The sequence below is a fragment of the Scheffersomyces amazonensis genome (assembly GCF_036850825.1).
Source record: "Scheffersomyces amazonensis strain UFMG-HMD-26.3 chromosome Unknown RJT21scaffold_8, whole genome shotgun sequence".
NCBI lineage: Eukaryota > Fungi > Ascomycota > Pichiomycetes > Serinales > Debaryomycetaceae > Scheffersomyces > Scheffersomyces amazonensis.
In genome coordinates this window covers 156300-169492 of record NW_027042748.1, presented here as the reverse complement: position 1 = coordinate 169492, position 13193 = coordinate 156300, and the positions used below count along the sequence as shown (strand labels likewise).

Below are 13193 nucleotides of genomic sequence, written 5' to 3'. Positions count from 1 at the left end.
CTGGGGTCCAACACCATGATGAAGCTACAGGTCTACTTTAGCCAAGTAATCGTATTAGTCTTTTACGTTTATCTTCTACCGAGCCTGTATTTATATAGACAAGGCTTTTGAAATGCTGAGACATTGAGTATATGAAATTAGAGCATGTTGCATATGATTTAAAGTGACATGGAGGTTCTTCAATGATATCGATCCTTCCTAAGTAGAACCAGAGTTATTATAAAATTGAGTAATTGTAAAATTTTATAAAGACGCTCTGTTGGTGGTTTTGCTATATTGATTAGTTGTTTGATCTTTTAAATTATATACTCTTGATCAGAACAGTAATATGGGATATATTTAAGAAAGTATTCAAGATTACACATTTTGTGAATATAAATCATATTATATTTTATATTTTACTCTATATATTATTCATAAGCTATCATTATTCCCATACTACAGCAAATTTGAAAGGATTTTTAATTGAAGGCGTTGAAGATAAATTATAATGGAGATTCAACATCTTCATGTTTGATTCTCTAGTTCTGTTAATCTTCTTTCCAAGTTTTCTAAATTCAGTTTAATAGATTGAAGTGCAACAGAAATTGTTATAACATCATTTTTACTAATGAGTACTTGACGTTTCAGTTCCCCTAATTTTTTTAAATTATATTTCATAGAGTTAGTTGTTGTGAAGTTATTTAACTCTAATTTGAATTGATCTTATTTCGAATAGTAATCTGAAACCAGCATAACAAACACTAAAAGCATCAATTTAAATTCTTCTATATTACCTAAATATTGAATAAATTCTTCTTGGAAAAGCATAATTTGATTTTGGTTTTGAGCTTCAACAGCTGCCCTATTAATCCTGAGTTTATAGTCAGTAACATTTATATTATGACTAACAAGATTTGTTATAAAATTTAAAAAATTATTCAACTCATGTTTAATCAAAGCTTCAAGTTTAAGTTCTTGTGCAAGTTTTAAGGCTTTCTTAACAAGTAGGTATTTTCTTGTTTTAACAATTATAGTACCAAGTAAAAGAATAGATGATACACCTAATAATGAAAATAATGCCTTGCCAATTTTTTCTTTTTCTTCGTCGTTTTTAACTGTATATATAATTGTAAGACAGTTACATACTATATTGGATGCTTTTCCCAATATGGAAATAAACAATTTGGCTCCAAATTTCATATTGACTAGATTTACCGCCAAAAGAGTAAGTTCTAAAACTAAGAGATTTTAAAAAAGTGAGATTTTTACAGCAAATAAATCTAAGTTCTGATATAAAAAAGGGCGACTGAAACAAACTTCGAATTATCAGTTTACCTACTAAAACTTATTTGAAATTGTTAGAGATCATCTCTAAAGACAAACTCTATTAGCCAAGCCTAATAAGAATCATCAATAACCACCGATAATATCTACACTTAGACAATTTGTACAATGAATATCTAAAAAGGGTAATTGCTAACTAATATTCATTTCCTTAGTGACATAGTATGCTAATGTTCATGTGTGTGGTCATATGTATCATTAGCAGGGGTAAAGTATACTATGGTCAAAGTAATTCAACCTTTTCAATGTCAACCTTACTGTATAAAATGATTGAATACATATACTATTTCACTTATCATCATATTACTCTATTTCTATATTTGAACGTACTGATCAATTCAATTCCACAATAATTTTATTCTTATTGCTACATTTGGTATTTAGATTTAGTTTATCACCCTGTTGTTGTGTCTAGTGGGGCTGCTGTTAAATATTTATCTTCTATTCAAGTTTACCCACAGGAAATGGCTGTAAAAAATGAGGAAAAAGTATTGACGCACGTCTTTAGTTCATAAATAGGTTTTTATTGCATGTCGTATTATGAGTACATAAAATTATTTTATACTGAAAGTTTACGTTATTGAGTAAAACCACCAAAGAAGAAACAGATAATACTTTTGTGAATACTTTTCTTATTCAGAATGTTTTAATAATGATAGGTGGTATACGCTAGTCTATCTAGACTATTAACAATGTCCTTCTGTAAAGGATGTTCATATGACAGTAGAACTATTGCATTCTTCCAAAAATTTATAAATATTAACTAATTTACATAAGAACTATACCTATATTCATGAATATAGTTTTGACAGTATTGCATGTGTAGAGTCAAGTAAACTTGCAGCCATTTATGAACAGGTCGTCCATTGCCCAAATATCAATTTTCGCATAATATCGTGTGCAAACCAAGTTTTGCGTTAGCGTTATATTTAGCCACCATGGTTCTTAACCCGGCAAATCTCCGTTTTGGGAAGCAAATTTCGTGGATGCGTGGATGCTTGGATGCTTGGACACATACTAATTTGAAGGATGCTTGGATGTTTTCTTCAAAAATACCGGTGCAAACACGGGCACTCTTCTTAACCCAGTTGGCCCGTGACCTAATGCTAGGCTCGAATTAAATACATTTACTTGTCTTCTTATTAAGTCAATTCCCTTCTTTGTGTATTCCATAATTTTACATAAATCTTCAGTATTAAGGGGAATCTGAGATATTAATACAATATTGTATTCGTGTCTGTTTTTACCAAATAGGAAAGCAGTGAATAGTCTGAAAATAAAGGGGCACGAAAACACAAAGTTGTAGTGGAAGTTGCAAAAAAAAGGGCAACATTAAAGCTTTTGGGGTTGTTATTAGCGCAACTTTCTCTTGTATAAATGTAGTTTTTGTCAAGACCAATAAATACTTCATCTACTATGGCATTTAAAATAATGGCTTTCTCGGTGTCTAATATAGCCTTTATTCTCAATGAGGCATGGATAAATCGAACTGCAACATGTGTTAAATCTACCCTAAAGCCACCAAATCCAGCTACTAGTTTAGAGTCTTTACCTGATGAAATTTTAGTTCAAATCATAGATCACTTGAACCAGTTCGATGTTCTAGACCTATGTCTTACCAATTCAAGGTTTTATTCGTTATGTATGAGCAAATTATTCAAGAGGGCTTTTATTACTCTTTCAGATCCAGATATTGAGGATTTACAAGACTATGCCATATTTCATCGAAAATTGAATACATTTGCATATACAAATTCCACAGTTTTGTCTGGAAAGTATAAATCTCTTTACTTTTCGCTGTCTATTTATAGTTTCGTGAAAAGATTTGAGATTGTAGAAAGAGAATATGGACTAACTGATAAATATTACATGACAATTGACCAACTTGAGAGGAATGCTTTTACAGACGATTTTTTTAATGGACATTCTTCAACTTTCAGGTCTAAAACATTACGTATAGATTTATCTTACCGACTGGGAACTTATATTGAATTTATAAGAAGTAACAGAAATATCATCTGCTCGTTCAAGAAGGTGATATTATCAAGCAAAGGGCTATTAGGAGATCTTGAAGGTGTCACCCAATTACAAGGGATCTTTTCTGAAGCCAATTCGTTATATTTATATTCTATTGATTTTTGTGAAGCAGTGTTGAAAGTAGCTTTATTATTATTTCGTTGTGAAAATATCGAAGAACTTCAACTATCAAATAGTAGATATTACCCGTATTTGGTGAACTCAATGCCCAATTTGAAAACACTTGTTATGAATGATGACCGTTACATTAGAAGATGTCAGTTCGAACAATTCTACAAGGCTCCACTTCAAAATATTTGTATAGATGTTCGCGTATCTCCTCAATTAGCGTATATTAAAGAGCATTGCAATGTAGTCAAGAATTTGCTTAATTATTTTGGGTCAAGCCTTGTGATCGTAAAAATTGGTATAACATATGAACCAACAACCTTACAAACAATTGACATGTTCTTCCATAGAAGTAAGTATGATTACGGTATTGACTATATTGAGATTAAGCAAGAAATAAGAAACTTGGTGGACTGGATAAAAATTAATATAGATGATTTGCCAAAGCTTCAGTATTTTACTTTCTACAATTACCTGTTTGTAATAGACAGACAAGTTGAACCATGCCAGTGGACAGAACTTAGTGGTCAAGAGTTGTAAAAAAGCTTTTCATTATTAAACTATTGCGTAAACTCCAATATCCGATTCTCTTGGGTTATAATTCGTAGCACAACAGCTTTAATGAAAACTTGTTCATTAACGCTAAGTATTCAAATCTCAATACACATTAGTACCACAGTTAACCGAGAGTAATACTGTAGTTAATTTTCTATGCAAATTTTACTATAACATTACAAACAAGTATCCACATGCCTTGAATCCATATACAAGTTGAGCATAACTTGATTTGTTAGGGGTTGATGCATCCAATTTACGAATGCGTCATTAGAAAATAAGTAATTATAATTGCTATTAAGGAAATAGATATGAGATGCGCTGCACACTTTATTTTTATTGCTATTTTTGGATTATAATGTATCTGATGTAATTCAATTGTAATCGTTGTACTTTTACTCCATCATTATTGTAATGGTCATTGAAGAGACGTAATGTGCCATCAGGATGAAAATTAAATATTATGGAAGCGCAAATTAAATTAAATTAGATATAATTAAATTAGCGCTCAAGTTTGTTTGCGTAAATTAGTTATTATTTAGAAAATACGCAAAATTGTCTAACGGCACAAGTTACATATAATTACTATCCACAAATGATTAACTATACAGTTTTCAAATTGAATAGCAATCTAATGCATTAACCCAATTAGTGAAAAAGGCCCAACTGTAACGAGGACGTCAACTTCACGTGATCCATATCGTAACGATAACTTTGTTTCAGACCACTTTGCAGGTTTAGCGAACGCGTCGTATCCCTGCGTATGAATCGACTTAGATTAGTTTAGAGATTTACAAACGTATATACCTACACATAATGATGACACCAAATAGTATGTGAACAATCTCTTGAATTTGAATTAATTATCAAACCATTTCCGAAGTACAAGTAATTAATTGAGGTATTTTTTAGAATGAATAAATTGCAATAGCAATAATCTCATTCAAGGGTTGAAAGAAATAAAAATTAAAATTAAAATTAACATTAACATTAAAAATAAATAAAGTTCTAAGAATTCTATGAGACTCATGTGTCGTGTTATTGTCTGCAGGATGTCAAAAAAGAAATTTAAAGTGTAAAATGATGTCATTTTCATTCCAAATGCGCTTGAACATAGTCCTTAGAACTGTGTGCAGGCCACTATCATCCCAATTAGGCAACGAATTTAAGTCCCATATCTATATAAATAATTTGACATTTTCCAAAATGTTCAATTAGGTTATGTATAATTAAAATATAAATAACCATATAATAAATATATAACTTTCAATTCGTTCATTAAATATTATTAACTAAGTTACAAATTTCAATTATGACTACTGACAAAACTTCTCATGAATCTGCTGCTATCGCTTCAGCATCTCCATCTTTCCAATCTTATCTTAATAATGATGGAATTGATGATTTACAACCTACTACAAGAAAACATAGAGTATCTTCATTATCATTGTCTGATTTAAATCAATGGCAAAATGGTCTTACTAAATTATCATCTTCAACTTCATTATCTAAAGCTTCTTCATCAGATTTAAAGAAAGTTGATTCATTAGCTAAATTATCAAGAAATTCTTCAATAATAAGGAGAAAGAAGAAAGTTGTTATTGATCATGAAAGAGTGGCATCTTATGCCTTTTGTTTTGATATAGATGGAGTGATTTTAAGAGGTCCTGATACAATTCCTGCTGCTATTGAAGCAATGAAATTATTAAATGGAGAAAATAAATATAATATTAAAGTCCCATCAATATTTGTAACTAATGGAGGTGGGAAACCTGAAGCTGTAAGAGCTCAAGATTTATCAAAGAGATTACATTGTACTATTACACCTGAACAAATCATTCAAGGTCATACTCCAATGAAAGATTTAGTAGGTATTTATAGTAATGTATTAGTTGTTGGAGGTATTGGTAATGTATGTAGAAATGTGGCTGAATCTTATGGATTTAAAAATGTTTATACTCCATTAGATGTTTTAAAATGGAATCCTGCTGTTTCACCTTATCATGATTTAAGTGAAGAAGATAAAGTAGCTGCTAAAGATGTTGATTTTTCAAAAGTTTCAATTGATGCAATTTTAGTATTTGCTGATTCAAGAAATTGGGCTGCTGATCAACAAATTATTCTTGAATTATTATTAAGTAAAAATGGAGTTATGGGTACTGAATCAAAAACTTATGATGAGGGTCCTCAAATTTATTTTGCTCATTCTGATTTTATATGGGCAACTAATTATAAATTATCAAGATATGGTATGGGAGCTCTTCAAGTTTCAATTGCTGCTTTATATCGTGAACATACTGGTAAAGAATTAAAAGTTAATAGATTTGGTAAACCTCAAAAGGGTACTTTTAAATTTGCCAATAAAGTATTAACTCATTGGAGACAAGGTGTATTAGATGAACATTTAAAGAAATTATCTATAAGTGATCCAAATGCTTTGACTGAAGCAGATATTTTAATTAATGATGAAGGTGAAGAAATCATTAATCAAAATAAATTGGAATCTTATGATGATGATGATTCATCTGATGATATTAAAGAACCTTTGGCTATTGTTACTAAGAAGGATAAGATTACTTTGGAATTGCCTCCTGCTTCTACTGTCTATTTTGTAGGTGATACTCCTGAATCCGATATTAGATTTGCTAATTCTCATGATGCTTCATGGCATTCAATTTTGGTTAAGACAGGAGTATATCAAGAAGGTACTGTTCCTAAGTATACTCCAAAGCATATGTGTGGAAATGTATTGGATGCTGTTAATTATGCTATTGAAAGAGAACATCAAAAGGAATTAGCAGAATGGAATGAAACTGCTGATGATGATGAAGATAGAGGGTTCAAGATCAATTTCTCTGATTTGGTTATGACCCCTTCTGAAAGATCAACCAATGATACTACTACTAAACCTAGTACTAGATCTGTTGCAGAACATGAATCAATTGAAGTTCCAGTAGTGTTGACTCAAGAAATTGAAAAAATCAAAGACATTGGTGTTCTGAAGTAATGAATAAAGCTACTGTTTGGTTTTCATTTCTCATTTCTCATTTCTCATTCGTTATTATTTATTTATATACATTAGCGTTCTACTAATACCAAATTTATTTATTAATACATATATATCTTTTACGAAACTTCTATACTGTATAACAAATAGTTTAATTTTAATTTTAATTTTAATTTAGTTTTAATTTAGTTTTAATTAATTTAATTTTAATTTATTTTTAATTAGTTTTATTTTATTTTCCATTCACTCTGTTTCATGTTCTTTTAATTACCAAGCCAGAAGAATCCCTTCTCAATATTGAAAGTTCCAACGGTAGTGGCATTGTCACTACTGTTACCAACATAAACTTGATATTCTCCCAGTTGAACCGACCATTCTTCTTGATACTCATCAAAGAATGATACGGATTCTTTCAAACTTAAGGTTGAAGTTACAGTTTGTTTAGCACCAGCTTTAAGCGTAACTTTTTCAAATCCCTTTAATACTTTAACTGGTCTAATGACATCAGAATCTTTTTTACCAATATAAATTTGAACAACTTCAGATCCAGCAAGTTTACCAGTGTTCTTTACAGTAACACTAATATCTAATTTATCCTTAGCTTCTTCAGTATTAATCTTTAAATCAGAAATAGTAAAATCAGTATATGATAAACCATAACCAAATGGGAAAGCAACTGATCTTTCTAATTTTTCATAATATCTATAACCTACAAAGATATCTTCAGAGTACCAGACTCTACCTCTTTCGGTTTTAAAGTGTAAATAAGCTGGATTATCACTATTCTTAATTGGAAAAGTTAATGATAATTTACCACTTGGATTAATATCTCCATATAATACATCAGCAATTGCATTACCACCTTCATTACCTCCATACCAAGCATGAACTAAGGCTTTAGCTTTAGATAACCATGGGAATGCTACTGGAGTACCAGATTGATTTACAATAACAGTATTAGGATTAGCTTCTAATACTGCTTCAACCAATTTATTTTGTAAACCAACTAAATCCATATGGGTTCTATCAAAACCTTCAGACTCCCATTCTTGATTTAAACCAATATTTAATACAACTTTATCTACTGATTTAGCAATGGATACTGCCTTCTTAATTTCATCTTCTTCATTAATAACTTTTTGTAAACCTAAAACAACACCACCACCTCCAGTAATAACACTAGCTTCACCTTGAGCAATAGTAAAAGTTGGACGAGAACCAAATTCAATAGCAATTTTATAAGTTTTACCTTCTTTAAGTTCAATTCTACCTTTAACTTCATCAGAACCAGAATTAAAGAATGAATTACCTCTTCTTTGTTTAGTCTTATTATCTACAACTAATTTACCATCAACAAAGATTTGAGCAGTACCAATAACAGAAGCACTAAATTCATATTCACCTGATTCTTCTGGAGTAAACTCACCATCAAAATCAATATAATATAAATCATCTTTAACTTTAGAATTATAATAATCAATAAGGAAAACAGTTGAAACTTCTAAATCATATTCATCAAATAATGTTCTATTTGGAGTACCCTTTGGTTCTTTATAGAATTTTAAATTATAACCAGTACCATTAGTAACTGGATTAACTAAATTAGCAGCTAAACCAGGTAATAATCTATGACCATTAGCACCAACCAGATAAGGAGGTTTAGTTCCAACTTTTTCAGAAATTGAATCATATGGTGTAGTAGTATAATAAGCACGAAGTGAAGCAGATCCACCACCACAATAAGCTGGGTATTTAGCATTTGGTCCAATAACAGCCACAGTTTCAGATTTCTTTAATGGTAAAATATCTCCTTCATTTTTAAGTAAAACAATAGAATCTTGAGCTAATTTTCTTAAAAGAGCACTAGTTTCTGGAGTATTGTTTTTAGTATCTTCAGCTCCACCTTCTGGAACTCCAGATTTTAAGGCGAATTTAACTAAATTTAAAACACTTCTGACTCTAGCATCTACATCTTTAATATGTAATTCTTTAGTAGAAATCATATGTTTAATTTCCAGAACTCTTCTGAAATTAGTTGGACCAGGCATTTCAAGATCTAAACCATTTTCAATAGCATTATTACTAGTATAAGTACCATACCAATCAGACATGATAGTACCAGTCCATTTCCATTCATCTCTTAAAATATCTTGTAATAATTTTTTAGATTGAGAAGCATGAGTTCCATTAACTTTATTGTAAGAAGTCATTAAAGCCTTTGGATCAGAATTCTTTAAAGCCAATCTAAATGGTTCTAAATAAATTTCTCTTAAAGCTCTTTCAGATACAACAGAATTACTTGAATTACGATCATCTTCTAAATCATTACAAACATAATGTTTAATAGTTGCAGCAATTCCTTCATCTTGAATTCCCTTAATAATTGAAGTAGCAACTAAACCAGTTAAATAAGGATCTTCACTAAATGATTCAAATCCTCTACCACCAAGTGGACCTCTTTGAATATTAATGGTTGGACCTAAAATTACATGAGCTCCCTTATGTTTAGCTTCTTCACCCATTAATCTACCAGCTTTATGTAATAATTCTTTATCAAAAGTTGCAGCTAATCCTGTACCACATGGGAAACATCCAGAAGGGGTACTATTAAAAAATTTAGTACCTCTAATCCCATTAGGTCCATCACTAAATCTAAGACTTGGAACTCCTAATCTATGAACTGGGAATGTATGCCAGAAATCGATCCCTGCCAACAATCCAATTTTTTCATCAACTGTTAATTGTGATAAAACACTATCAACATCAAAATCTGTCATTCTTAATTTACAATTATTAAATTATCCTATATATAATATAAGATCTATACTATTAACTATATTCCGAACAATTTTAAAGGAATTCTGGCGCCATTAAATAGTTTCTTCAGGATATGGTTACCCTGGAAAATTTACCCCACCAAAAATAAATTTTTGTTTGTGGTTTTGGTACGGGTTGTGTTCCCAAATAGGAAAACAATCCTGACATAGAATATAAGTAATATAACCGATTGGTAGGAATCCTCCGTGGGGCCCCCAAAATGGGTTTGCGGTAAACAATGCATTATATGTATAATATGTATAATCAAACTTTAAACTTTACGTACGTCAGGCTGTGGGGAAGTAATTGTAGTAATTGTAGTAATTGTACATTTTAGTGGCCATTCGGAATTAGCTTAACTATTTATTTCAGGTCTGGTCCATTGTACAGTACAAGTACAATGTATAAGACCGTTCAATTAAAAAGTATAATTTTACAGAATTCATATATATTATATTAAATTATATAATAAATTTAGACTTAGGCTCGATTAAGTTTCATTAAGCCGATCGTGCACCAATACCACGGAGGTAACACTAGTAGTCTTATAAGATTTGGTACTACATCATACTTTTTAACTCCATATATGGCATTAGTATTATGTCTCAAATCAGTTTTGAGTTTTTCATCGGCATAAAATTTTGGAATGATGAAATAACGGTAATACCACCAAAAATGTGCTACCCCATAAGCCGTGGCATGTCTAAATGCAAACATACTGGTAAATACTGAAAAATCCAAATGGACCAATCGGTCCAAATCTTTAAGGAAGATTCCTTCTAATATTGACCTAATTAGTGTATAACATAATGGTAAATATGCAATTTTCAAATTAATAATTCCAAATAATGGAACTATTAAATTAGGATTGCATCTACACCAAATGTAGAGTAAGGAATCATCCAATAATAATCCAGGAGATAAAATCTTGTAATTCATTTTATAGAAGGCATAAGTTACTAGTACTAATAATGATACACAAATTTGTACTAATAAATATAAAAAGTCTAATGTCTTGTAATTTTCTCTTAAGCCTGATAATTTAGCCTTTTGATTTGGTGTTAAAGTATTTACAATGGATGTGGGGAATAATGATGAAGGACAAGTATATGATTCTTCAAGGTATCGTACTGCTTTTAATGAAAGTACCATATTTATTACTAATTCAAGGGATAGATCTCCAAAATAACAGAATCCCGTTATCAATCTCCATGGTTGAGATGAAAATGCCTTATCTGGTATGAATAGTACAAGCATTTTATTCTCAGGAGCTATACTTGAGTAGAATCCTACTGCAAAGATTAACATAGACCAGTATCTGGTCACAGGAGGTATGGATGTTATCCAGTCACCTATTCGGTCCATTGTTGTATAAAAGTGTGGTATTGTACTACGTTGAGATGTATAGTATGTATAATACTACTGTAAAGTTACTATCGTATAGTGTATAGTGACTATATTATTGTATTACTATATGGTGAAGTACAATCAGCAGATCGGCTTATGCTTACGTAGACATTATTTCGTGTCTGTGCGCAAAAATGCTAATATATTTGCCGCTAATTTTTTTGATCTATTACCGACTTCGCCAATAATCTAGCATCATGGATAGCGCAAATATTGACATAGATAGTATAATACAGCATACTGATGGGTATAGCAGAGAGCCCTTGGATCCCATAGTCCAACCGTATGATTATTTGACGAATGTTCCTTCTAATAATCAGAATGTGAGAAATCGATTCTTAGTGGCATTCAATAAATTGTATTACCATATCGAACATCAGCAACTTTTGGAACTTATAGGGGAGATTATTTCTATATTCCATAATCTGTCATTATTAATTGATGATATCGAGGATTCCTCCGATTATAGACGAGGCATACCTTCTGCTCATACCAAATATGGAGTACCCTTAACTATTAATTGTGGGAACTTGATGTATTTCATAGCTTTACAAAAGGCACAAACGGATCTACCAGTACTTTATCAAACCCTTTCAAATCATGAGATTAATATGGATAAATTAAAATTCGCCACCCTGCAAATATTAATCGATGAGATGTTAAATTTACATCATGGTCAAGGATTAGATCTTTACTGGAGAGATGATTTTCAATTAATTGAAGCTGATGGACAAATGCCAAATATTGAAGATTATCTTCAAATGATTAAGGATAAGACTGGTGGATTATTTCGATTATCGATTCGTTTATTACACTTATTTGCCCCTACTAAAGTAGAGTATGATCTTATTCCTATTGCTAATCTTTTAGGAATTATATATCAAATTAGAGATGATTATCTAAATTTGGTTGATCCCAAGTATTCTCATATGAAGGGTGTTGTAGGAGAAGATTTAATTGAAGGCAAATTGTCTTTGCCAATATTACATTGTTTACTTAATTCAAATGACTCTCCGGTTCGTAGATTATTGGTATCTACAACTTCAAGTCAAGAAAGAAAAGAGAAAAGTGATGAAATAAAAGAATGTATTGACTATATGAAATCAGAATCGCGGTCTTTGGATTATACTAAGAGTCTTATTAAAGCGTATGAAGTCAAAGTTAAACAATTAATAACTGAACTGACGGGTGGATTGGCTAAAGATTCTCTATTATTTCAAATCATTGATGGTTTATGCTCTATTTAGGGCCCATCATACTAAAGGAATATCATATTTTAATTTATCGGGATGATTCTTTTCGACTCCATTAAGGAAGTCAAAGAAGGAATCTATATCATGACTATTGAAGGACATCTGGGGGATAAATAATGTATTTGAAGCAGATGTATCATTGAAATGAAATCGGTTCATTTCATATTGTAAATTCTTAGGCACTAAATTATTTATTAAAGGTATATCAATATTGTTTTGGGAAATGTTGGATTTTATCATATTTATTAGATTGGAGTAAGTGTGGTCGAGCTGTATTTGGTTACTATAATTCGTATTATGTAGTTTAATATCACCAATTGCAGTTGGTTTAATGTTATTATGTTGTAGTTGTAGTTTCCTTGTCAGATTAATCTGATTGACTTTCTTATTCCCAGTAGTACTAAGAAATTTGGGTCTACGGGGAACTGTATGATTTCTTGTAACTTGAGGATGTCTCGGTATGATTTCCTGTTTAACTATAACATTCTCTTGTGCAAGTCGTTTAGTTCGTGATCTGGTATTTCGGAAACTTCTAGAATGGTTCGATGGCTTCTCTACGGGTTCTAATTTAACCACAATCGGTATCTGTTCCGGTGTCTTTTCCGATATCTGTTGCTGTTCTTGTTCCTGTTCCTGATCTTGCTTGACAACTCGGTCCAGTCTCTTGGGTCTTCGCGGCGGGA

General features: G+C 31.1%; 6 protein-coding genes across 6 annotated transcripts; 3 read left to right on the top strand and 3 right to left on the bottom strand. All coding sequences in view use genetic code 12, as the record gives it.

The window, feature by feature from the left end:
• Window positions 1-507: 507 nt before the first annotated feature.
• On the bottom strand, window positions 508-1182 carry RJT21DRAFT_3466 (uncharacterized protein; the record flags this gene model as incomplete). The annotated part of the gene is made up of 2 exons (XM_064884229.1): window positions 508-687; window positions 745-1182. The coding sequence occupies 2 exons, from the start codon at window positions 1180-1182 to the stop codon at window positions 508-510; spliced, it is 618 nt and encodes a 205-aa protein (XP_064735909.1).
• A 2040-nt stretch (window positions 1183-3222) lies between these two features.
• RJT21DRAFT_123167 (uncharacterized protein) lies at window positions 3223-4366 on the top strand (the record flags this gene model as incomplete). Its single annotated transcript, XM_064882631.1, has 1 exon — window positions 3223-4366. A coding segment is annotated over one exon (669 nt), but the record flags the coding sequence as incomplete, so codon positions are not given.
• An 885-nt stretch (window positions 4367-5251) lies between these two features.
• Window positions 5252-7198, top strand: RJT21DRAFT_56246 (uncharacterized protein). Its single transcript, XM_064885070.1, has one exon. It carries the CDS (start codon window positions 5339-5341, stop codon window positions 7031-7033), a length of 1695 nt encoding a protein of 564 aa, XP_064735907.1. The 5' UTR covers window positions 5252-5338; the 3' UTR covers window positions 7034-7198.
• RJT21DRAFT_123165 (uncharacterized protein) lies at window positions 7125-9949 on the bottom strand. Its single transcript, XM_064882630.1, has one exon. The coding sequence runs from the start codon at window positions 9808-9810 to the stop codon at window positions 7297-7299; it is 2514 nt and encodes an 837-aa protein (XP_064735906.1). The 5' UTR covers window positions 9811-9949; the 3' UTR covers window positions 7125-7296.
• RJT21DRAFT_123164 (uncharacterized protein) lies at window positions 9950-11403 on the bottom strand. The gene has a single exon (XM_064882629.1). The coding sequence runs from the start codon at window positions 11213-11215 to the stop codon at window positions 10331-10333; it is 885 nt and encodes a 294-aa protein (XP_064735905.1). The 5' UTR covers window positions 11216-11403; the 3' UTR covers window positions 9950-10330.
• Window positions 11335-12737, top strand: BTS1 (farnesyltranstransferase). Its single transcript, XM_064885069.1, has one exon. The coding sequence runs from the start codon at window positions 11455-11457 to the stop codon at window positions 12502-12504; it is 1050 nt and encodes a 349-aa protein (XP_064735904.1). The 5' UTR covers window positions 11335-11454; the 3' UTR covers window positions 12505-12737.
• Window positions 12738-13193: the final 456 nt, after the last annotated feature.